Raw genomic sequence first — 25,220 nt, 5'->3', positions numbered from 1 at the left:
TCATATCCACCTCACATTGATATTGTACACCACACACTCGATTTCTGCAGGAACCAGAACGGCTGTTGTTACTTTTTCCCAACACATTAGTGATGAAGACATCCTGAATGCTGGCTGCACCTGGTTCCCAAATGGGGACCTGAAGATCTGTGGATGGCATTCAGAAATAACCAATATATGTCTTGTATATGGATTAGTTAAGCGTACATTTACGATATACATATTTTTATCCGGAGGCACAGCTACATTGATCACGGCTTTCACTTGCCACAATCCCATCTTGTCCATTTTGAGTGTGGTCAAATGAGCAGCACATGTTTTGTTGGAAATGGCCCTGTAGCAAGAAAATCCGAGTGGCTGGTGCAGGCCATGACCAACAGTCTACTTTACAATACACTACTGGTTATATATTCATGAGTTTCACAGAGGAGAGATGTGCCTGCCTTGTCTGCATATGTTCATGATATATGAGATATCATCGAAAAGTATTGTTCCAGCAAATGAAAAAGAAAAGCAATCTCTGTGGATCATGTACATCCGTCTTGGAACAACATTTTAATGCATTTCGGAGTCCCGATATCATCTGTTTTCAAATAATTCAGGTTATTGGTTTTGTGAAGCGCACCCGCCTCCTGTTTCAATGGAGTGTTCTGGATCTTAATCTAGTTTGCAAAACATGCTGCCAGTGAGTTGTGCCTAATCTCGCCCAATTTGTAAACATGATGAATTAATAGGGAGTGGAATGCTGTATTCAGATGTACTGGAACTGTTCCAAGTAATAATGTCTCCTTCATATACCAAAGATCCAATCAACTCTCAATCTACAGTAGAGACACTAGCTGGCTCACACAAGAAGAAAGAACATGGTTGCCAAACTACTTTTCATGGCAAGATGGCGGCGGCAAGCATGGCGATGAAAAAGAGGAAAGAACAAATGGTGAAGGGAGGAGTGAGAGCGCCAATGGCAGGTTGCAGAGCGGTCCTTTCTGCCCCTCCCTTCAGACAAAACAAAGAAAGCCACCTGCCAAGCAATATTAGAAAAGATTCGTACAACGTGATGATGTACAAAAATACATTTATTTTCAACAATTTCAAAACCACTGCCTTTATACAGTAGAAATATTAAAATGGAACAATTAAACCATGATGGGTATATATATATACATATATAATACTATTGTACGTCTGACTGTCTTTATCTAGAATCAGTTGAATGGGTTGCACTATGATAACTTGAGTACGTTTTCCTGGGATGATTTTCGGTGGAACAGTGGATGCTGCTGGAGGAGTATAAATAAGCCTGACCTTTGTCCCATACTTTTTAGATCTAGAATCAGACTGTGCATTGTAGCTCTCCCCTTTAACGCTAACTTTGCCTCATTCTCTGGACGTGTCTTTGTAGCACATTGCCACGCACATTGTATTCATGAAGGAGGCTGATTGTGGAGTTCGTGGTTCCCCTTTCATGAACTGCATAGAATGTACAATGAGAAATGAAACCACACTCGATGTGTTATATCAAAGAATTTGAGTGAGGGCCACTTGTTTCTGCACTGAGTGCTCTCAACGATGATACACTGCCATATAAAATAAGACACTGTCCTTTAAAATTAAAATTAAAAATAAAATTGTTTTTAACATTCCCTACTTTATCAAATGGATTGAAATGGGAGCATCAATGAATTAGCTCTCATTAGCACCTGATGATTTGGTACTCAGTTTATCCAAGGATGAAGGCTTGATTCAAACCCCCCTCCTGCCTGTTGAACATTGACTTCAGAAATAAGTGGCTATAACCAGCAATACTTATCGATCACATGGGCTTCATAACGAAGTGAGTGATTGTCCATTAAAATCAAGCACATTTAAACGTGATGGCGCTGAGCCCTGGAGTCACCTTTTTTTTTTACTATAACCAGCAATACTCTCACTGGATGTAATTATAGGTTTAAGTCTCTTAGCTGATCACTCCAAATCTTTACCTCCTCCCGTTCGACATTGGTTCATCAAGCCCTCTCCAGACTTTCCATTTAATCAAGTGTCTTAGGAAAAATGGAAACACACAAAAAAATATAGTGATGTCATAGGGCAGGCTTCTGCAACCTGTGATTCTCTGGATCTTTTGGACTACAACTCCCACCATCCCTAGCTGGCATATTCGATGAAAAGGAGTAATGAGAATTGTAGTACATATGGAGAGCCAATGGTTGCAGGCAACTGGCATAGATTAGCCCTATCAGAACAATAATCTGGTTCGGTGGGACAATTGACATAGTCTCTGGTTAAAATAAGACATGGATTTACTAATGTTAACACAGGCCCAAAATGGAGTACAGGGGGGAAAGTAAAAATGTACAATTTAAAGTTAAAACATCTCCACCCCTGTGTGGCTGAATAAAGTCACATTCAGGATGAGAGCTCCATTAAGCAACACGTTGGTCTCTTTTGTGATGTAAATCGATGTTAACGTTGTTTTCCATGGTAATACTCCCTTGCTTGCTTGTATGAAATAGGATCACCAAAAAAAAATATACACAAAACAAATGATGACAGGAGGAACAGTAAGAGATGAGAATATTTATAGCAGAAACTGAACTTCATCAAAATCCCACTTTTTAGGACTTCTAAGTGCAAAGAAGGTTTGCCACCGTGTTTGTTCAGTTTTAAAATAATAGAACATATTTTTTTTTGGACAGCTTAATTGAACTAATTGAAAATATTACGCTGAGATGGTAAATACATTAGCTTTTAGAGTGCCCTGGACTTCTTCAACGTCAGTGCTAATGCTAATGACAATTCACTCTTCCACCTTATTGTGTGAAGCATTAGTATGAATGGAATATTGTCCTGTGAAGGCCATGGCATGTAGGAAGTATACATCTGGTAACAATTATGGTACACACTGAAATAGAATCACGTGCCAGCAGTAATCGAATCACTGTCCATACTAGTCCTATATTTCATATATACTGGTGATCACATTCCATATATCCTCAACAAACATCTTATGAAGAAGTCTATGGGACTTTGAATGGCAGTGAATTTTCTGTCCAAGTCTAATACTTTTAGTTAGATCAACAACAGGCTGCACCATTTGGTTTTTGTAGGATATACATGTTCTGTATTATAAGTAAGTTTTAGTGATCCAACATGTTGACGTCATTCCAATTCAACTTTGTATACGTTTGTTTGAAATGATAAATGCTCTCGCAGCTGTGAGTATCTTGCAAATGAAACAAAAATTGAGAAAATGTATGACCCTCAAATTTTAATCAACTCATCAAAATGAACTATGAGTATTTGTTAAGATAGAGGGTAGTTTGCAGTTAAAGTTATTAATGTTTCATAAAACATTGCTCATTCATTCAAAATAGACCCCATATGAATGATTAGGTTTCCAGATGGGGCAATCAATTTATATTAACTTGATACCTTCATACTTTTGAACAGTGTTTTACGCAAAAGTGCTTTTTCAAATGAAAACCTTTCTGCAGTATGGGAAACACTTGCTCTTAGCAAAAGGATGGCGAGCGTGTAGGTTATGCATCAAAACCTGTGCCCGGCATTAGCTACAGTTCAAGAAAATGCAGGTTTTGAGGCCGTTTGCTAATACAGTTGAATGGAGGTAAGTGCTAAAGGCGTGCGCTATTGTCAACATTTAATTTTAGGAAACAAAATACTGACTAGTCTGCAATAAAACAGTGCACATCAGCATCCCTTCTCAGAGATGAAGAACCTGCAACATGTTATCACAAATCATTAAACTAGCAAATCCCCTCTGATCTCTCAGAATGGAAGCAACACGTTCAAGGTGCATTGTGATATACTTTAACACAATACACTAAAATCAATGTTGCAAGCACTGAGCCACATATATTCACAAGGCTCCCCATAGGTGCAACGACTCAACAATAGCTGTAGGTCAACATGACCCCTGAATGCACCTCCATATTCTTTGGTGGCTTGCCTGCAAGGCTGCACCGCGATCTCTGAATGTATTTGTATTCTCAATGTCTTATTTAAGTTGTTGATGAGTGACTGGGTGATGGACAGGCCACTAACAGTGCAACCCGTTCAGGGCAGTGTCCAACATATATTCGAGATATAGTAAAAAGGCAATAAATATTCTGATATGTCTTTATCAAATCGATTGAAGCATGGAGTCTTTCTTCCATCTTCCAATTAAGGAAGACATACATCCAATATTCTTATGCTGTCGACATAACTAAAAGGCCTGCTCTACAAAGATGTTTTAACATGAGAAAGTCCCATTGAAAATATGTTTGTAAATCAGGCCCAAGGTATTTTGTTACTTTGTGTATTTCATGAGCCAGAAAGAGAATGTTGCACACTTTCACTCTGAACTTTCTTTTGAGTAAGTCAATGCAGGAGGGGATAATGCTTTTGCTCTGATCCATTGTAACACTGGTAGAAAAAAAACATTTAGGGCACTCTTACTTGTGAGTAAGAGTTCACCATGGAGATATTAGAATCCCTAACTTTTACGATGTCTATTGTTTACAGATAGCAAACAGAACTCTTTGTATGCTTATGCTGGAGGCATTAAAACTGTTTTCTTTGATGTGTGTTATTTCTGTTGTCCGTTCCCCTTTTTTGCTTCGTTGTTTACGTTTGCGGTGAATGTGATGTGATTGTTAAACATGTGTTAGGATGTGCGGTGTGGTCCTCCTTTTTTTTAGATTGGTTCCCATGTGAGGTCATTGTTTTATGTCCTCTGTGTCCTCACTAGGATAACATTTAGTTTACGTTTTTTTGTTGACTTCTGCTACAGGTGGCAACAAGAAGCACTGCAATCCCCTCTGACATGTATTGATATTTTGCAATGGTTTTCTCTTTAATTTGTGCCTTTTCTGAAAAATGTATACATTCTGTAAATCAATCTGGCTTTTTGAAATGGTCTTTTTCCTGCATCAACCCTGTTGGGCACAGGTTTCCTAAGAAGATATTTTGCAAATTGCAGACTGGGACACTATTTATTGTATATACTTGAGGAATAGCAGATGTAAAAACGTGTGCATGCCTATAGGTACTTTCTGATATAATGACAAACTGCAGTGCCTGGTTAGCCTTCTTTCCCACACAGTCTTGTGCAAATAATGAATGTGCTACCTGCTATCTTCTCTCCACAGTCACTCAAATATATTTTAAAAAGCCATTACACAATAAAATTCTTGTCATGTAAGCAAATTAGGATCAGCAAATACAATTCTATTGATTTGGTTTCAGGACAAACTGATTTATCCAAGCCTATTTATCTGGTCTCAATGTGAACCTAGTTTATGCTGTTTTTTTGTTGGTTTCTACCAATGGCCATGTTGTACCTCTTTGAACATTTCACACTCCTTGATCTATGCAGTTCCCAAGTGTTCAGGCACATTCGTTCTTAAGGGAATTTAAATATCACACCCTATTAGGATGATTTTACAGTCTTGTCTTCATCCAATCAACAAATTAAGAATGTGGAATAAAGATTTGAGGGTATATTTCAGTTTCTATACTAAACGTGAGTGTGAGGTCTATGCTGTAATTAAAGTGCATTATGAATATATGGTATCAGACCAAACTGTTTTCAAAACCTCTGTATATAAATAGAAACAACAATGTTGCTCAGACAAAGATGAAAGCGTTAAATATGACAGACAACAGAAACACTTCTATAACCTGTTCCCTTTTCACATAAGCTCACAACAGGTTCTTATTCTGTTTTGTTTCTCATCTTGAACTAAACATTATATTTCTTCAAAGAAATTAAAAAGCTATTTACATTGTAATTATCTACAGTATGCCATTGGTATTACATGCACATATTTAGAGGGCCTCATTCACAAACCTTTAATGGCAGTTCTCCCTAGTCGCTAGGATTGTAAGGTGTTCTCCTGCTCCATTGCATCCTGGTGCTTGTAGTTTTAGTTTACGTATAAAATATTACCCAGTACCATCATGTCCTGGAGCACATTCGAAAGACAACAATATCCAATATCATGCATGCTCCTTCTGATCAAGAGAAGATGTTGGACAATGCTTCATTCTAATGTATTTGTAGACTGTGACACCATAGATTCCGCTAATGGGGACCTTAGCATTGCCAGCATCTAATATATCGCCGGTATTTTCTGCAACAGTCGCAATAGCAAGTCCGTCCATTTACTTGTGTCCTTCTATCAAACACATGTACATATACAACCAATATCTGAACAATGTACATTTTTCTCCATGGGCTGAGGAGTGCATGTTTCCAAGCGCAAGTTCAGACATGTTTCAAATCCACCTGGGTTGTATGAATGTGGCTCTGTAAATAAACCCAAACAGAGAAGAAAAAATCTCAGCACATTTCCTTTTTATAATATTTTGTATAAAAGTAAGGATTATCGCAGATGAGCAGGTCCTGCAGTTTCAAACACTAGTGCAGTTTGGAATTTCCTTTGTGCTTTCACTGTTTACAATTGTCGAAATTCCACCTAGGAAAAAGGGGAAAAAAAACATTGTAAAATTATAATCGTACTTTTTTTTTAATTATAACATAGGCACTCAAACAGTGAAAGCAATGATCCCTAGGATTAAGAAGTAGGATCCATATTAGTGCTGTAATAGACAAACTTTGCACCGGTGCAAGTGCAATTAGCTCTATGGCAACAATGGCCTTAATGTGAACTACATATTTATCAATGGAATGTACACCAATATCCTGTATCCATTATCCTGTACATAATTTTAAGGGATGGTTCCTTCTAAGATGTTTTTATTTTTTTTATTGATGCAATGGTTACAATTAACCTTCTGCAACATCATTAACAAATATAAACAGCATACACATATTTCCTGCATACAATACACACCCTAATAGAAAATGCATGTAAAACACATATACACATACAATCTTTTTCTTTAAAGAATAAATTCCATCATATGTACTATCTCTTAAAATGTATATAACTATCACTTCTTGTAATTTCAATCTACTAAACTGTGTTATTCTCTACCCGTCTCAACATTTCTTTCCAGATATAAAAAACCCCTGCCGTTAGAACCATTGACCTAGCACATTAGAGGTTACTCCAAAACTAATCGGAAGTGATAAAATAGTCATAGTATTTATCCAGTGCATATCCCTTATTATATAAAATAATCAAAGCAGAACAGCCAATCAACACAGGACGGCTGGTTTCAATATCACACTTACATGAACTACGTGTCCTTTCTTCATAGGGAATCCCCCTCCATCTGCCCAGATGTTCATTGGTAGGCAAGATGTCAAATCTTAAGTAGGTAATAAAAAGCCTAAGTTGTGAATTGACTGGTTTTGTCAAATATAGGCAGGGCTGTCTAGGCATACATTTTTTGAGACCGCAGCTTGGATAAACTCAAATCTGCATCCCAAACCAGAGTTTTCTGACCTTGCACTCAGCCTGATTTGCATTATTTTAGTTTTCCCAATGTTGAATATTAGGTCATTTTCTTATTTAAGATTGTACAACATTGGGGCAGTAAAACAGCTCACTAGATGTCAAACCAATCGCAACCAGATGACCATAAGTGGAACCCGGAGGACCAGCAACGAAGGCATTGGACACTGTCAGAGACAATTTTACAACCAGAGATAAAAGTGAGCCTGTACCAGCAGAGAAAATGGTCCGCCGACTTTGCACCTGGAAATCAACCATAATGATTGAAGAGATTGAACACCCGATTTCAATTTGAGGGCCGTTAGTGGTACTGATTGGGGAGCTTCCAGGATGGACCTCAGAATCTTCCCTTCCAATACCTCTAACCAAGAATTCTTATCCTCAGTCAAGAACACAATGCCATATAAAATCCCTGGAATGATAGATAGGCAATAACCTTAAACATGCCTTCTAAACTCCGGCCCTCATGAATGCGCATAACTTTCTTTAATAACTGCCACTTGCTCATAATCGTGGGTAAACAGAAGTCTCGGTCAAATTGATTGCCAGTGGGAGACTTGATAGGAAAGTCCAACTAGAGATAGTTAGTCACCACCTCTCTCAGGGTATGATCAAGTCTCCAGATGAAGATTTTAGACCTTGCACTCAGGCTGATTTGCATTATTTTAGTTTTCCCAGTGTTGAATATTAGGTCATTTTCTTTAGCATAATGCATCAGCGTGGTAATGGAATGCTGTAGGCCAATTGGAGTTTGGTCCACACGAATGGTGTCATCCACATAGCATAGACAAGGGATGCCTTCACCCCCATTAGAGGGAGGAAAGTTACGGACCAGACTAATAGCTTGCACGCATCGAATGTTGTTCAACATAAACCAGCTCCAAAATGGAAAGAAATGTATTTATTTGTTTATACATATGTTTGCCTTAATTGTATAGTTGTATAAAGCATGGATAAGGCTCAAACGCTGTCAAAGCACTGTACAGAGAAGAAAACAGGCATCTGTAGTAGAAAATCTGTAGTAGAAACAACATAATATCTAGCAATGTATATTGTCAGAACAATATATCTATCAACATCTATATGTGGGAAAACAATCTGAATAATGAACATAGTTACTGGCCATTATTTTGTGTCAAACTCACAATGGGACACGACTCACGAAAGCACCAGAACACAATACCCATATCACAGGGAAGTCTATGAATGTTCCAAGGATCTTGAATGGAGTGTAGACTAGTGCAATTGTATAAATGTAGGTGTAGTAAAGATGCATATCTTGAGACAAGTATGTCGTTGGTCCTCATTACGAGCATGCCGGTCCAGTAACAATGGTGACGGTAAGCTTACCGGCACCATTGTTACCGGACCGGCACACTCCGAGTCTGCGGATGGCAGCTGCCCACAGACTTTCTGGGAATCATCGGCACTGTTATTACTGGTGCCGGAGCTTCCGTCTGACTGTCTTTATCTAGAATCTAGAGTCCTATGGGACTCAAATGGGAATGGGGATTTACATTTTTCCGGCGCCTGACTTCCACGAACACTGGGGTCGTAAACCTCAGAAAAGATCACAACTCCGACGGCAGCCTGCCGGTTTTACCGTCTGAGTTGTAATGAGGCCCATTGTGTCCCTAAAACACTGAAATGGGAAAAAAAACAGAAGATGGCTACCATGGGCTGGCATTGGTATGTAAGTAGCCTTGCATGAACATGAAACAGGGCTGTGGGAGGTCAGGGAGAGAAAACAGGTGTTTGCTCTTGCTGGAGAGATGGAAAAGTAAGACAGGTAAGGAATACAATGGACAACCTAATGAGTTACAGATTCTAACAAGGGCAGGGCAGATCTTTGCAAATAGAAAAGGAATTGTGTGGGACTTCAGTGGATTCTCATTCATCCACTACGATTGAGTACATGGACATTTGCCACTTTAATTTCACGACAGGCCCTGGACCTGAAAGGAAGTAAACTAAATGAAATTCTCAAAATTCCAGACAATAATATTCAAGTGAACCTACCACCGATTCTCATAGGCAGAAAAGGAAAGCAAGAAGTTCATCAAAATAGATGGAATATTGCCTGCAACTAAACTGGCAAAGCACTGGGCGCACTTTCCTTTGCCAATATTGCCAGTACATTCTGTTTCAGTGAAATGTGGGTATGTAGTTCAATCTGGCTCCTGGCGTGGAGCTCCCACCTTCATTCCACTGTGTGGCGCAATACTTTCACCAGTTCTTGCATCATGCATACACGACAGGAACTTTTATTAGGGATCAAGTCAAAGACCCTTGCTTTCACGTGTAAGAATAGACAGGTCATCCATGTGTTCCATGTGGTGTCAGGAGCTGAGGTACGGTTGTCATCTGCTGGCCTTGTCAAATCAAAGTAATAAAACCACGTTCATTGGGAGAGTACTATCTGCTTTGAACTCATTTTTAAACTCCCAACAAGTCTCTGATGTTCATAGAACTCAGTGAGCGCCCCCATGATGAAACTTTTTCTACCACATGCAACCCCACTTATTCCAAAGATGACACCGTCCCAGATCATGTACTGTCTCCCTGCTCTGATCCTAAACTGGTTGAGAGCTGTGGAAGTCGTTAGCATTGATATATTTCCAGCCTCTACTGTAACGATCATAGTGCAACATTGGCTAATAAGTGGGAACGACACACAGTTGTTGGTTACAATGATCCGGATGAAATGATTTTGTTTGTGGGCAGATGTTACAATATGCGGGTGTCATTTTAGACTAATATGCTCTGATAAAGTTCAACCTGACTCTAAGAGGGTGTAGTGAATGACGATAACTTGAGGTCTGGATAAGGTCCCTTTTATTTATGTTGCATCTTCAAATTGAATGCTCGATGGTCAGTGGTGGAACACCAGGGGTAGAGACATTCCCCCAACACTCAATGATGCAAAACACACACAGTCATCTACACATGCATACAGTAAAGGAAAAGCCGAATAGTACAGAGGGCTTCTGGAAACAAACTCAAAAATACCTCTTTCTATTGCTAACTCCTTGTGATTATTGGTCTTTAAATGATTGTGGACCCTCTTTTTAATGTGGTAAGGAAGAACCATGTTTCAAGTACCTGTTGGCATTGAGTTTGCATTTGATCTGCAAAGTTTCACAACTACCTTCTCCATCTGCATGGAGGTCTTCCATGTATCACTCAACCTCTTTGTTGATAACCAATCGGAAGCACCCCATCGACTTCCTGCTAGTGAAGTTGGACTCCCCTGCGCTCCTTACCCTCATCACCATGCAATGGGGTGAACAAAAGCCTCAAAATGTGCAGAAGAGGGTGGTAATGTGGCAAGGGAGGGGCACAGATGAAACTCCACTGCAAAGACAACCGGGAGTTGGGATGTCACTAAAGTGATTCGCAAATTCTCTTGTCCTTATTGATTAGGAGGTGACGGCATCTTTTGCACATTAGGACTTTAGAATTTGGGGCACACCTATTGCACTTCCCGCACACTGCACTTTACATCTATATATATGGACTGTGCATTTTTGATATGTGTTTTATGTTTACAACTATTAAAAGAAAGATTATGCAAAAGACAGCAGATGCAGCCATAGAACCCACAATGTATTTAAATGAATTAAATTACCTTGTTCGAGTAATACCTTCATTCCTACTTTGTTTTGTGATTCTGAATTTCACTAGTATTCACAATTTACACTAGAAAGATTATGACACCTTATATTAAGATCTTCCTATGAATCTGGGCATCTTGATATACTTCCATGCTACAGAGCAATACTTGCTTTAACCATGCAGGCACCTTCACTACAGTGCCACGAAGGCATGGCGTGCAGGTGTGTCTGCTCTCACTGTGTCTTGAACATGATCTTAGACTTTACTTTGGGCAGAGTGATCCAACCTGCAATGCATGATGGCATTTGTCGCAGAGTTATGGACAGCACCAATCCACAGTACCCACTACAGCTTTTGAAATCGTATCACAATGATTTTAGCTGCAGGGCCTGCTGGGCATAGCCACAGCAATAGTCTGTGGGGAATGACGTTTTCCATGTCTCAGACATAGTGACTCTACCTGCAGTGCTCCGTTGACCAAGGACATGGCAATAATGTGTGCCCCATGAACATTAATCCCACCTGTAGTGCTATATGTGCACTCCATGGGGCCAGTAACCAGGCACAGCCACCCACCTTTGCAACTCTACCTCCAAGTTCGCTTTCAATCTGTGCTGTGCTTTTGTCCTACAATACTTGACAGATACATTTGTGTTTGCGATCTCCCTATAACTCCCCCCTTCCCACTGCCACAGACTGAACTTTGCAAAGCTTACCATGACCACCTATAGAAGATTCTACGCTATTTTATAGACCGGTTCATGCATATCTGTCCACACACAGCACACACAACTTTGCAAAGATTGCCAAACTTTTACAGCATGGTCATCTTCTGTGGAAAGGTATATGCACATTTGTACAGAGAATGCAATTATGCTGTCTCCTCTGTAACAGGCGGAGGGTGCAGTTATTCCTCCCATGCAGTACCTTGATGAATGGCATCAACATATGCATTATACGAAATGGCATAGTGTGGAAGGCATATTGCTGCTGTCCAGCACTGTAGTAGTGCACACTAGGGACATAATCAAAATCCGATCTTCCTGCCTCCTTCCCCATGCAATGAAATTGACACATCCATGGTGCCTTGCTGTGTTGCCACAATCTTGATTAAACCCGACCTTTTATTAAAAGGGTTGGAGGTACTCCCCACTTCAACATTTTCTCCCACAGGATATTTCTATTCACTGTGTCAAACGCAGCTACCAATTTCTTTAGCCGCTGTGGTCAGAAGGTCTAGTACCAATACATTTTTGAGAAGTAGAGCAACCCTTGCGGAAACACGTCTGCAAAGGGCTTAATATTTGCTTTTCTTTACCCAGCTGTTGAGCTCACGTAGGAGAACTGTAGCACATAATTTCCACGCAACATCTAGTAGTGAAATAAACCAATAATTTGTAGGGTGTAATCTAGAGTTTTAAAAAAAATGTTTTATATATATAGGTAGGCACCAATGTGTTTTCTTTTCATGAAGACTGGGCATTTAAAATTATAGCATTTCTATAGAACTCAAAAAACTAGAATATTTGTACTGCAAAATGAAAACGTGCGGTTGATATTTTCATATATTTGAGTGCATTTGACGATCGCCTCATTGGGTAGATGTAATTGCTATGCGTTTGCTACCAGCCTCTAGTGTCTGCTCGTGAAGGTAATTCAGACGGGGCCCAGATGATAGTCAACTGCTTAGCACTGTGCTGCTGAGCATGAAATTCGTTTTTTATATTCAGATCAGCGCCATGGGATTTCTGTCAGATGCCCTGCAGGTTGCATGGAATCAGCACACGCGCCTACTGTGAGAGCCTAGCTCCGGTCCTCCAGATCACACTGTGCGCAAGTGCGGGGTGCACTTCATGCATGATTGCAACACTCATTGGATAAGATCACCCGTCAATGGAGAACACCTTGCACAGAGGATTCAAATAATCGTGCCATTCAGTTTGGTATACATTATGCACATTCAACGTCAATTTGCTGCCACATCCGGTCTGTACCTATGACTCGTGTATCCAGGTCTTTATCTAGAATTTCCTCGGGTGCTGTGAAATCGCTCAGGGTGATCTTTGGGGCGTTTTCACTTTGACTGACGGATCCGATCATCTCTTGTTCCTTGTCATGCTGGACCTGGGCATATATATTAATCCATGGGATTTTCCTGCAGAAAAGTAGGTCAAATAAAAATGGCTTAGGTTTGGACTTAGTGGTGTATAGAGTAAGACAAATACAAAGGATACATATATGACTCCAGGCAAATTGTCACTATATTACGTTTCTGGGTCTCATATAATACATGCATTCTGGGATTTGTAGTATTGTTGAACCTAATGAAGTTAGTTGTACTAAAGCACTTCATAGCCTTACAATGTAAAAGAGCTAGGAAAGTAGGGACTCCTGCTAGGGAGTCATTTGGTGCCCTACTTTTGCAACTTAACCAGAGCACTTACAGTACAGATGATATCAGGCTAAAGACAGCAAACTGATAAATAGCAAGTAGATTACATTTGACAACATTTGAATACACGGATGAGCAGTGGCTAAACTGCTTATTCAGCTCCCACACTTCTACAAACCAACAGTGATCCCAATCGTAAAGGTAAAACAGGCAAAGCCAAGAGATATACCTCCTTCACCTTTCTACGGTAGCGTGAGCCAAGGGATGGCTGCCCTCTCAGAAGGGGTGAGAATGTGAGACAATAGAAACTCTGTAATTGGGTGGCATGTAATTCAGGGAAGCTGTACACCCACCTCAAACCAGGCACACAAAATGTTCATTTATTTACTCAATTTCTTTTTTTAAAAATCTGGGACCCCCAATTAAATAACATCGATTCCTTACAGCTTTCATCCCCTTTCGGGACAAGAAATGCACAGAGTTGCACAAAAGACATATCTATTAACCAAAGAGTATTAGTGTATCAATTGAATGATACATACATTACACATCCAGAACTGCTTGTAATTAGCTCTGTGCTCCCCTCTGTTTTCAATACAACAGTTATAGAAATAGAGACGTAAGCAACTCACACTTCACCATAGGTATATGCGCATTCAATTCACCAAGAGCGTGCATGCACTGTGGAAAGAATGCACGAGAGTTCAAGAATAATCTTAACTTTATAAAAAAAACAAATTAATGACTGGACCTTCAGCTATGTAAATGGCTTGTAAAATGGAAAATGTTTGTAGGCTCCCTTCAGTGCTGTTTAAATATAATTGTAAAGGTGTACCTTTCTCAATTTCACTGGGAAACTTTAACCATAAAGAGAATAGGTAGTGAATATTCACCCTCTCCCTTTGGTCTGGAACACTTCGCTTTAACAACAGGATTCTGCTTGATGGCATATCCAGGAAGTGCCTTGATATATTTTCATTGTCGATGTATGCACACAGTGAGATTTCCTATGCTCTTCTGTGCTTGTGCATTGGATTCAAATGATCTATTCATATGCAGGTGATAGGTACTATTTAATTGATCTATAATTCCAGATATGCTCAGAACATATTTACCTATTTCCAAGGATGTACAGTCTGTTTCTATACCCTTCTCTCAGTACTCACAAATAAAAAGGTTAACATTGAATCTAATTCCCTTTATAGTATCACACTCCTCAGGATGGTTTCCCCTTTAGATTATACTCACATATGAATTTCATTTGGACTTCATCACAGGCATGGGGGCACCCTCTTAATGACTGGTTCAGTTCTCTCCTCTAGGGACAGGTGGGCATCAATCATTAGGGTGGGATCAGCATTCCTCAACAGCCTGTCTGCTGTTTGTTCCACTGAATAATGCCTGGGAGGCCCCACTTACTGTATCTGCTAATAGCCCATTAAAGGGTCCAAAAGAACATGAATCTATCCATTCTCCTTCCTGTTGTTATCTAAATATGTGTATGTAATTTATTTATTTTGCATTTATAGCAGTGCACAAAGCCCTCTGGCATTTGGGAGCTAGTTACAGTTACAGGAAGGATACATGTTACAGAGATACAAGAAAGTAGAACGTTACGTAGATAAGGATGATTAAGTGAAGTACATGACAGTAATATAAGAGCTTGCTGAAGTATCGGTAAGACATGCCCCAATTGCTAGGTTCAAAATAAGGCAAAGAGGGCATGCAGGATCGCAGCAAAAATAAATATAGGGACCAATACAAAGTCAGCCATAAGTACAATCCAGAAAAGCTACACCCGGGAGACTGCCAGCTGCATTGGCTGTGTGGGGCAAAGCATAAATGGGAACAGTACAAATTAAGATGTTTGCGCACCATCGGAAAGCCACACCTGGGGGTTGGGGATACATCATCTGTTTCAGGCAAAGCAAGAATGAGAACAGTACAAATTAAGTTGTTGGTGCACTCCAGAAAAGCCACACCCATGTTGTTGGGGGCTACATCGACTTTGTGAGCATGTATATGAGTTCCTGGGGGGGCAGGGTAAAGAGTATGGTAGTCCTGTGCTTGCATACAGGACAGTGCAAGTGTTCGGATAGAAGTTTGGGAGTAAATGGACAAGTATTGTGGATGGATGCAGGTTCAAAATGTAGTGGCTGGTCGGTCAGGTGGCCACTCCAGATGATATGCGGCAGTCTTGACTTCAGGTCTTCACTGAAGGCCAGCTGTGCCTTCTGGCTGGGTTTATGCAGACACCTTTGAGCTGCACTGAAACCAATAAGAAGGGTGCATGTTGTAGGAAGGTAAGTTAACATGGAAAATGCACGGTGGTGCAGCAACTATTATTAAGTGGTAGAGAAGGTCTGCAGGCACAATACTACCAGCAATTGTGTTCAAGCTGGGCATCAATTCTCCCCTTTATCTATGTGTCAGTGAGTGAGTGAGTCTTTTAGTTTCCCCTAGTGAGTGTGTTTTAAATCCCAAACCTTTTAGGTATATATGCTTTGACCAATCTAATTGGACAATGCATATAATTGGACAGTGTTCCGTAAGTGACATCGCAGTAGTCATACCCTTCTGCCGTCATTTTGCATGAAGGAGGCAGTCTGATGGGAGTAACTTCTACACCCAGATTCCCTCCAATTTAATTTGATGTCATTGCAAGGATTTCTTGCTTTACATATTGTAACATTCTCATATAATGAATTCCAAACAGATTACCAATTTACTTACAAGCTTCCTTTCTTTGTGCAATCTTTATCATGATACGACCAATGGTTAATTACTTACCGATTTTGGCTTATAACCTATTGATAAATGTCTATAAAAATTATGTTTCCATCTTAAAGTGTCAGGATCATTCCTACTAACTCTGTGACATATGACACACTAGTGTGTTCAATTGGGTGTCCGGACATTTTGTCGAAAGACATTTGGTCGATTGAATTTGGTCGAAAACCAAATGGTCGAATTTTTTTGTGATTTATATATGTGTATATTTTTTAGGTTTTAGTTTAGGGAAAAAAAGGGTTTTTTAGAAAAGAAAGGGAGTTGGGGGACCCCTCCCCCCCAAAAATAAAAAAAAAATTCGACCATTTGTCTTTCGACCAAATGGTTTCGACCAAATGTCCTGTTGACCATTTTTTTTCAACGAAATGTCTGGTAACCGTTCAATTTCTTCATTTCTAGATTCAAACTGCAAAATATCTTCCTATGAGTTGCAGTTAAATAATAATGGATGAACTAGTGAATTCCACTATTAAAAGAATGCATTTTTCAAATACAAAATATTATGCAGCATCTGCAGTTGGGTCTGTCACCAACATAGCATCTGGATTATTCAGCTGTCTAGCTGTTAATTCAGGGAAAATGATTATGACCCAGAGGTCTAGCAGCGATAAGGTATTTGAAGTTTGGTTCTTCAGGGCTTTATGACTTTTTGTCGCTGCCTGCCTTGGATAGTTGCCGGTCAGTAGATTTTTCAGATTGACCTTTGTTTTTTGGTATTTTCTTTATCTGCCTTCATGACGGCCCAGGGTATTTAAAGATCAGATTTGGCACCACAGGTATGCTGAACCCCCAGTAGTTCATTATCTTAAACCCCACTTATCTTATTAGCGACCACCACTACGTCTATAATAGTTAATATGGTATGTATATACATTATATTGTTTCTCCTGGTTATCTCTATAAATAGACTGTAAGTATGTAATTTTTATTCTTATGTAATATTGTAATATTGTAATTGTATTCATGTAACATTGCAAGTTTCGCATATACTTTTTGCTGCACCCGGTAACATTTGGGTCTGGAGCGCATTATAAATAAATAAACAAACAAACAAACATCATACAAAGATGCACGTCATAAAAATGCCAGCTTAGGATTTATATCAGATCCTGCCTGTACATGACTAAATTGCAGGGAAATTGCTAACTTTATGGCAAAGCCTACACCAGTTCATCTCCATGAGAAAGCATGGAATCTGTTCTTACCTCTCATTTTATGGTAAGAAGCATGGGCAGAATTAGATGTCAAAGCTGATACCTATAGCTGATGCTTGATTCAGGTTGCTTTCTCCCCATTGTAACTTTTAATGTACATTTGTCTGTGCCCTTAGTTGTTACATTGTCCATGTTACATTGTCCATGAATGCAGTTTATCCATTATGATAAGAGTTGCATGATTCTTTCTGTTATTTGGACATCTTCATTCTGGGCTTTGTCAATTATAGTTTTATTTGGGTGACTGCAAAATATTTCACATGCATTTTTCCCACCATCTGAATTCAGGCCACAGCATATGTGTTGTTTATAAAAGGACACCTTGTTCTGCATATTTTCTTATAAGTAGACTGACCTACAACTCAAAACAGCAATAGTACAAAATTTCCAAAATTAAAGACTGTCTAATCAATCTTCTATAAAATATACTTAATTAAACCAGCCAAACATAATACTATTAAAAACACTGTCCAAACCTCGACCCTTTAAAAGAAGACAGCAGATGCAGACTGGGACTACATAAGCACTCTGGATACTTTCTCAGGGAAGAAATAGGCAAACAATGCAAGAATGTTATTTAAAAGTGTATGTCTTGATGGGAAAAGGTGTAAAAATGTACTTAACCAGTCTCTGCAGTCCCAAAGGGCAGGGCTGGAGGGCAGTGTCATTTAAAAATACCTGATGTCAATGGCAAGCACTTTGGTGCATAAAAGCAGACATCAAGGAGAGCAACAAACCGGTTTCCAATGCTTCTAGTTAAATTGATCCCAGGGAGTGAGTCAGCACTGAGCCCGTTTTAGCAGTGCTCCATGAGGTTCAAAGACACTGACAAGTGTTGCAGGTCAATGACTCACCAGGAGTGGTTTGATGATTGAGTGTGGTTCGAAACGATGAGTACAGCTCCTTTGTGTCAATGAGTGACGTAATGATCCAGTGATTCTGGTCGAACTGCAATGTGACGTCCTTTCATTTCGATACTTGAATCAATGTGGGTGTTGAAAGTCAGCTGCATAGTTGGTTTGTGCTTGAGCCAGACAGTTTTTGGACTATGCTGGGGTGGTGTACCATCAAACAACTTTGACAGGAGAAAGGAGTTTTGGTCTGAAGTTTAATTGAGCGCCAAAGGAATAACAGGCAGTTCCCATTGGTTTGAAGGTGTTGAGTTTGGTTCAACGATGTCTTGACTCATTATGAACAATGAAAACATGGATCTTGGCTATTCTGGCTCCCAGGGGGCTTTGGGACCAACTGCAGGGTGCTCCAGGCAAAGTGAGCTCTTTTCAGTCTATTATCCACCAGCAAGAGTCATCCCCAATGTGCCCTGGGAGTGGACGGTGAGGAGAGCATGCCTCTGCTTTGGAACACTCCTTCAACTGAATGGCTGAGGGTTTGGGAAAATCCAATCTCTGAAAGTAATATTCAAAGCCATTATTTCTGATTTCTGTGACAGTCCAAAAGTGGATGAATGAAAAGGAAGTCAAACCCCCTTTTCTAGGGGAAAGGCCACAGGGGATTGGATAAAAGCAAGCCTGATTAAGAATTCCAAAGTTTGTACTGGTGACAAGTGAGCCTTGCCTTTGAATCTCACACCCAGAGTCCTTCCTCAAACTCATGTGTGCTCTCGTACTGTTCTAACTCTGCCTCTTTTGCAGCCTGCAGCTTCATAAGCACTCTGGTGTGTAGCCCCTAGTGTGAGCCCGGCCTTTGTTATGCAATTGACTTTCTGAAGCCAGGTTATCAGAACATCTCCAACTGGGAGATGCCAAGCCTGACCAGGAAGGAATTACATTTCCGCCCAGAGAATGAACAGGGGAATACTTATGGCTAGCAGACCACCCTTTCTGAAATGGTTTACCACACAATGGTATTATTAATAAAAACACATCTAACACGTTTATACTATTGACAGTTGGACATCTTTCACTGTCTCTCACCTTAACATGACAGTCTCTTTCTCTCCCTAATTAATCACTGAACTTTGAGCACCACACTGCCATAAAAGACAAGCCATGGGCTACACATAATATGGATACTGATTATTTTCCACACTGCCATAAAAGACCAGCCATGGGCTACACATAATATGGATACTGATTATTTTCCACACTGCCATAAAAGACCAGCCATGGGCTACACATAATATGGATACTGATTATTTTCCACACTGCCATAAAAGACCAGCCATGGGCTACACATAATATGGATACTGATTATTTTCCACACTGCCATAAAAGACCAGCCATGGGCTACACATAATATGGATACTGATTATTTTCCACACTGCCATAAAAGACCAGCCATGGGCTACACATAATATGGCTACACATAATATGGATACTGATTATTTTCCACACTGCCATAAAAGACCAGCCATGGGCTACACATAATATGGATACTGATTATTTTCCACACTGCCATAAAAGACCAGCCATGGGCTACACATAATATGGATACTGATTATTTTCCACACTGCCATAAAAGACCAGCCATGGGCTACACATAATATGGATACTGATTAGTTTCCACACTGCCATAAAAGACCAGCCATGGGCTACACATAATATGGATACTGATTATTTTCCACACTGCCATAAAAGACCAGCCATGGGCTACACATAATATGGCTACACATAATATGGATACTGATTATTTTCCACACTGCCATAAAAGACCAGCCATGGGCTACACATAATATGGATACTGATTATTTTCCACACTGCCATAAAAGACCAGCCATGGGCTACACATAATATGGATACTGATTATTTTCCACACTGCCATAAAAGACAAGCCATGGGCTACACATAATATGGATACTGATTATTTTCCACACTGCCATAAAAGACAAGCCATGGGCTACACATAATATGGATACTGATTATTTTCCACACTGCCATAAAAGACCAGCCATGGGCTACACATAATATGGATACTGATTATTTTCCACACTGCCAGTTTGTGGGTGATGTGCTCCCCCTCTATGGGCATATTTTTCTTCTTGCAAACCTAGCTGCACATCCACATTTGACATTACCCACCAATTCATTCTGAGCTCCAAAATCAGCAATCTCAAATAAGTGACAAATGAGAGGCCCAGGTATATCTGGTATGACAGTAAAGATGCACCACAATAAAGCCAGAGTTGGTTTTCACTAGTAATGTTAAGCAGATAAGGAGATGCCTTGGCCAATCGGACCATAATGCATTCCATACTGGCAAGATCAACTCTTCCTCTGACTGCATGTCAGGAAGGCAAGGTAGGCTACTCCAAAAAAGCTCCTAGAAAGAATTGTTTCTTCATTTTATTTGCAGACATCTCTAAATAATACTTCTGTTTCTGCTTAAGGAAATATGAAAGATTGAATTGTATGTTCCTCTATGTGACAAACTCTAACCCTGCAATATGTTTTGTTCAGAGAAGCCAACGTGTACAGAAATAGCAATATTGTGTATGTGTATCTGCCTTAATGGTATTCAAAATAACAGAAGGCTACACTTAATTGTCAGACAAAGCTACCAGGTGAGTGAGTTGACTTTCAGAGAAAGTGGTCCATTATGAATTCTCCCCATTTTATTTTTGTCATCTCGGTACTGCTGACCTTATTAACTGCAATGCCATGTGTGTCATTGACTTTTCACCAACCATGCTAACTTTGTGGAATTAGTGTCATGTAATTAAGTCTCCTGTGAATTTGGACAAATCGAAATTGCATTGATTTCATCGACCCTATAAAAGGTTGAAGAATCTCTGCCCTTTGCTTCAGATGTCAACTTTAATTACACAAAATCTCTGCAGCCAAAACAATATCCCAGTGAGCTATCGTATGGCAAAGTTCAAGATCATTTTCAGTTGTTTGTATTTTGAACATGTAATCATCCCTAGCCTGGCCTCAAGCCACTCTCTTCCTTTCTCCACACCCTGTATCTCTATCTCTCTGCAAAGCTTCCCCACTTTTAAAGTTATAATGGATTGAACATTTTTCTCTTTAGATATTATCCTTCAATTTTGAAACATTCCATTGAGATCCAGGTTTAGAGACCTCGCTCTGTTTTGCCAGATCTAGGTAGGACTTAATGAAACTTCTTATATTATCAGTTTCCCAAACTGCTGTTCCATACAATAAAGCCTGTCTTGCTTTCATTTGATATATGTTTGAGGAAGGCTCAAAGAACTTAATCACATTTAACTGTGCAATCTAGCAATAGAAACAATATGTTTTGTCACAATGATGTTGCCTGTGAACACCTGTGCTTCCAACTCTTCATTGTCCCTAACATGCAGTTCCTAAGTATTCCTTAAAATTAACATTCTCGGTACCATATCCATTGGTTTCAAGATAAAGTCTCTTAGAAGATGTTGTCTTACCTCAACATACAATGACCTTCATTTAACATAGGTCATCTTCAAGACCCTTGACTTTACACATATCAGGAGAAGTTTTAAGTTTTGTTTACGGCCACTATTAGTCTTATAATTCAAGATAGTATCATTGGGAAAAACAAGTCCAACAATCGTATTGCTGTTTAACCCCATCCAAGGCTGCCTTAATTTCCATGATGCCCATTTATAGGTGCATTTTCCAGTGAGGGAACCATATTTAACATGTTAAACATAGTCCCACGCTCTGGTCTGCAATGACCCTGCTTGTAAGTGGGCATTTAGCTTATTGGTCAAAACCTAGTCTTCAAGGTGGACATGAAGTGCTCTACGAAAAAACGTACATGATTAATCCATGAGGGAGATTGGATGGTAATTTGATGGTGTATCTCTCCCATCCTTCTTATATTTCGGCACTATGATAGCTGACTGCCAAGATTTGGGGACCTTCCAAATTGAATTCATGAAATTAAACACAATAGTCAAGTACAACACTTGCATTGAAACCTCATCTTTCAAAATGTCCCTGGTGAAACGATCGGGCCTATGTGCTTCCTGCAATGTATGAACTAATAGCACACACTTTATCCTTCAACATTGCAAAAGGTGAGGTAAGAATTCACTTGATTGCTGTGTTGGCATGCAAGGGGGTTTGATTTATAGCTTTGTTTCTGAATTCTCAACAATACTATTTTGAGCTTGAATATGTACAAGCTACTTTTCTAGCAGGATGGCTGACTCAAGCAGGTTGTCTCCATTATGAAATGGTGAGGCACCAATCTACAGAAGTCATATAGGGCATTACTTTTAGTTGCAATTATCAGAGCCTCCCACTTTGCATCTCAACGGTCTTGTTTTCTAAAGGAAAAGAGGGTCTTATAGATGTGGTGCTATGATTTCTGATCTGTTAGTACCCTTCTCGACTTTAATAAATTCAGCAAATAGGTTTTAGTAAATCTGCATTCATTATCATACTAACTATGACTGTGCCAGAGGTGATTTACATTTATGTTCAATGTTTTAGTAACACAAAGTTTGATCACCTCATCACCTCCATGATGTTATAAAAAGATTCCCAAATTAGATCATCCCCTATTTCGGGGCTGCAAAGAAAAAACACAGTTGATAAAAGGTAAAAGTATTCCGTGAAGTTTGTGTGCAACATACATCACATTGATTCGTTCCGATTTGAACCTTGTCATCCCATTAAAGGATCTAAATCCCAGAATGAGCTACAAATGAGCTACATCTCCTGCAAATTGGATTTCCTTCTTCGGTTCCTAGTGTATCAATGGTGGTATGCACCAAGCCCCTTCTTCATTTTCCATAATGTCAAGTAAGTTGTCTAGAGGTACAAACTGCAGATTTAAATCTCCTGCAATACATTTTATATCTCTCCCCTTTCATATATATATATAATATCTCGCTCATCCAAAAGGTCTTCAACCTTATTTAATGCAAGCATACTCATACAAATGACCCCAGTCACTGTACCTATTTACCACTAACAGCAATTTCCAGGAACATCACTTGTATATCTGGTGAATTTGTGGACAAGGAATAACATTTAGTTCAGGAACCTGTCCCAATCCAAATCCATGGTTACTCCATGGTTCCCTTTTTCTGCTTTCTTGCTCTCAAACACATATCCCTTAATAATGGATTGTTTGAGAGACCAGGGTTCCTGGAAGCATAGGATGTCATATTCCTGAATTAAGGTTATCCAGTCCTCATCAACTAATTTAGATTTAATAGCAGTGATGTTCAGTGATATAATATAATATAATAATATACAATTAAGCCTTCTATCCTCAACATTAATTTACTCACTACTATAGGCATTGTATCAATCAAGAAGGTACGTTTCATACATAGAATCATTAGCTGCAGTCACTAATGACTCAATTTTCTTTGTAGGATGAACAATCACAGGAGTGAGTTCCCCAATTGTTTCACTTTTCTTGTTGCTCAACTTGGGGAGATGCCATGCTGATTCTGATTTGTTTCCCTTCCTTTTTACATAAGTCGTAACAATACTGTATCCTAGGGTGGGTGGGTGGCATATAATTTTGCAGGATCTTCGAAACGCTAAGAGGTGTTTAGGGTAAGTAGGGAAGTCAGCCCTAATTCACGTTTAAGGCCCTTTAAAGGAGTCAATGGGCCTCATTCCACATTATGCGGTGCCGGTAATCCCTTACCGCCCTACTACGAGGTCCCTCAGCGGGACCTGTCCTTAACCTGTGGTCACACCACAAGTTAAGGACAGGACCCGCTGAGGGACTTCAGAGCAAATAACGGTACCGCTAATAGCGGTACCGTTATTTGCTCCTTCCCCATTCCCATTGAGCCCTATGGGGGCTCAAATGGGAATGGGGAATGGTAATTGGCATCGGACTTACCGGGTCCTCCAGGGTCAGAATGACCTGGTAAGTCCCCATACCGCCTACCCAGACCTAAAAGGCGGTAGGGGGTAGCCATGGCGCTAACTACCTCCTACCGTGTAATGAGGCCCAATGTGGACAAACCCAAGTACGCACACCAAACCAAACCCTCCAGCTTCGGGAGCCATTTGACCTCATTTTTAGTTATTATATACCTCCATGCCATAGAGGGTATTTAGAACCATACTGCTTTTATAGACCCATAAGATCAACTCTGTAGATAGACCACCCTTATGAGCTACAAATGCTTTTATTGCATTGAACTTTCTAAGGAATGTACTGGTTATATTTGTCTTGAGCTTACAAATGCTGAGTAAGTCAGTTATCAGAATATCCAGTTATAAATAATGATCAACCCTCTCAAAACCCTCACCCTTTATCTTCCATCTGAAATTGTTGCTCCTTTTCTTCTGATGATTAATAACCATAATGTTCTGGTTAATGATCACGTTATTAGCTTCAGTGTCAACATTCAATGCAATAAGACTACTCTGAAGGCCAATGGGGGTAGTGTCTAAGATCACCATTTTGTCAGCGCAAGCTAACAACGCAACAGGGTTGCTATGTGTTCCGGGGGGAACATTTCTGCATTTGACTAGGACTTCCTCCAAGTCAGAGGTGTACAAATTGAATAGCATAGGCACTAAGGTACACCCCTGCTTGCGGACCTGGTTAGTATGGATGGTACGACTAAGGAGTCCTTCTTAGGTAAGCATCACTTGTACAGCAGTGCAGGTTAAAAGGCTTCTGATGAAATGCAGAATCTGAGGATGAATACCTTGTACCTCTACCTTACACTACAATCTCTCCTGGATAACAGTGTCACATGCTTTGCTATAATCTATAATCAGATGTACATCGAAACTGAACTGTCCTCCAGAGTCGTACATATCAAGTACATAAGAGTGTATAGGCTTGCTGAACTTCTCATCACTTTTGGGAAGCCTATTTGTTGATTGCTGAGAA

The 25,220-nt window shown here is 39.8% G+C and overlaps 1 protein-coding gene across 1 annotated transcript in view; it reads right to left on the bottom strand.

The window, feature by feature from the left end:
- Nucleotides 1-1,064: 1,064 nt before the first annotated feature.
- SORCS3 (sortilin related VPS10 domain containing receptor 3) overlaps nucleotides 1,065-25,220 on the bottom strand; it is a 3,021,596-nt gene continuing 2,997,440 nt past the window's right edge. The window contains exons 26-27 of the mRNA XM_069611752.1: nucleotides 13,034-13,194; nucleotides 1,065-6,479 (exon numbers count right to left, since the gene is read on the bottom strand). Coding sequence (XP_069467853.1) covers nucleotides 6,415-6,479; nucleotides 13,034-13,194 — 226 coding nt within the window. The 3' untranslated portion in view covers nucleotides 1,065-6,414. The remainder of the gene's footprint in view (nucleotides 6,480-13,033; nucleotides 13,195-25,220) is intronic.

The sequence above is a fragment of the Ambystoma mexicanum genome, chromosome 8 (genome assembly GCF_040938575.1).
Source record: "Ambystoma mexicanum isolate Mex_15411 chromosome 8, UKY_AmexF1_1, whole genome shotgun sequence".
Classification (NCBI taxonomy): domain Eukaryota; kingdom Metazoa; phylum Chordata; class Amphibia; order Caudata; family Ambystomatidae; genus Ambystoma; species Ambystoma mexicanum.
This window is presented reverse-complemented; position numbering and strand designations above follow the sequence as displayed.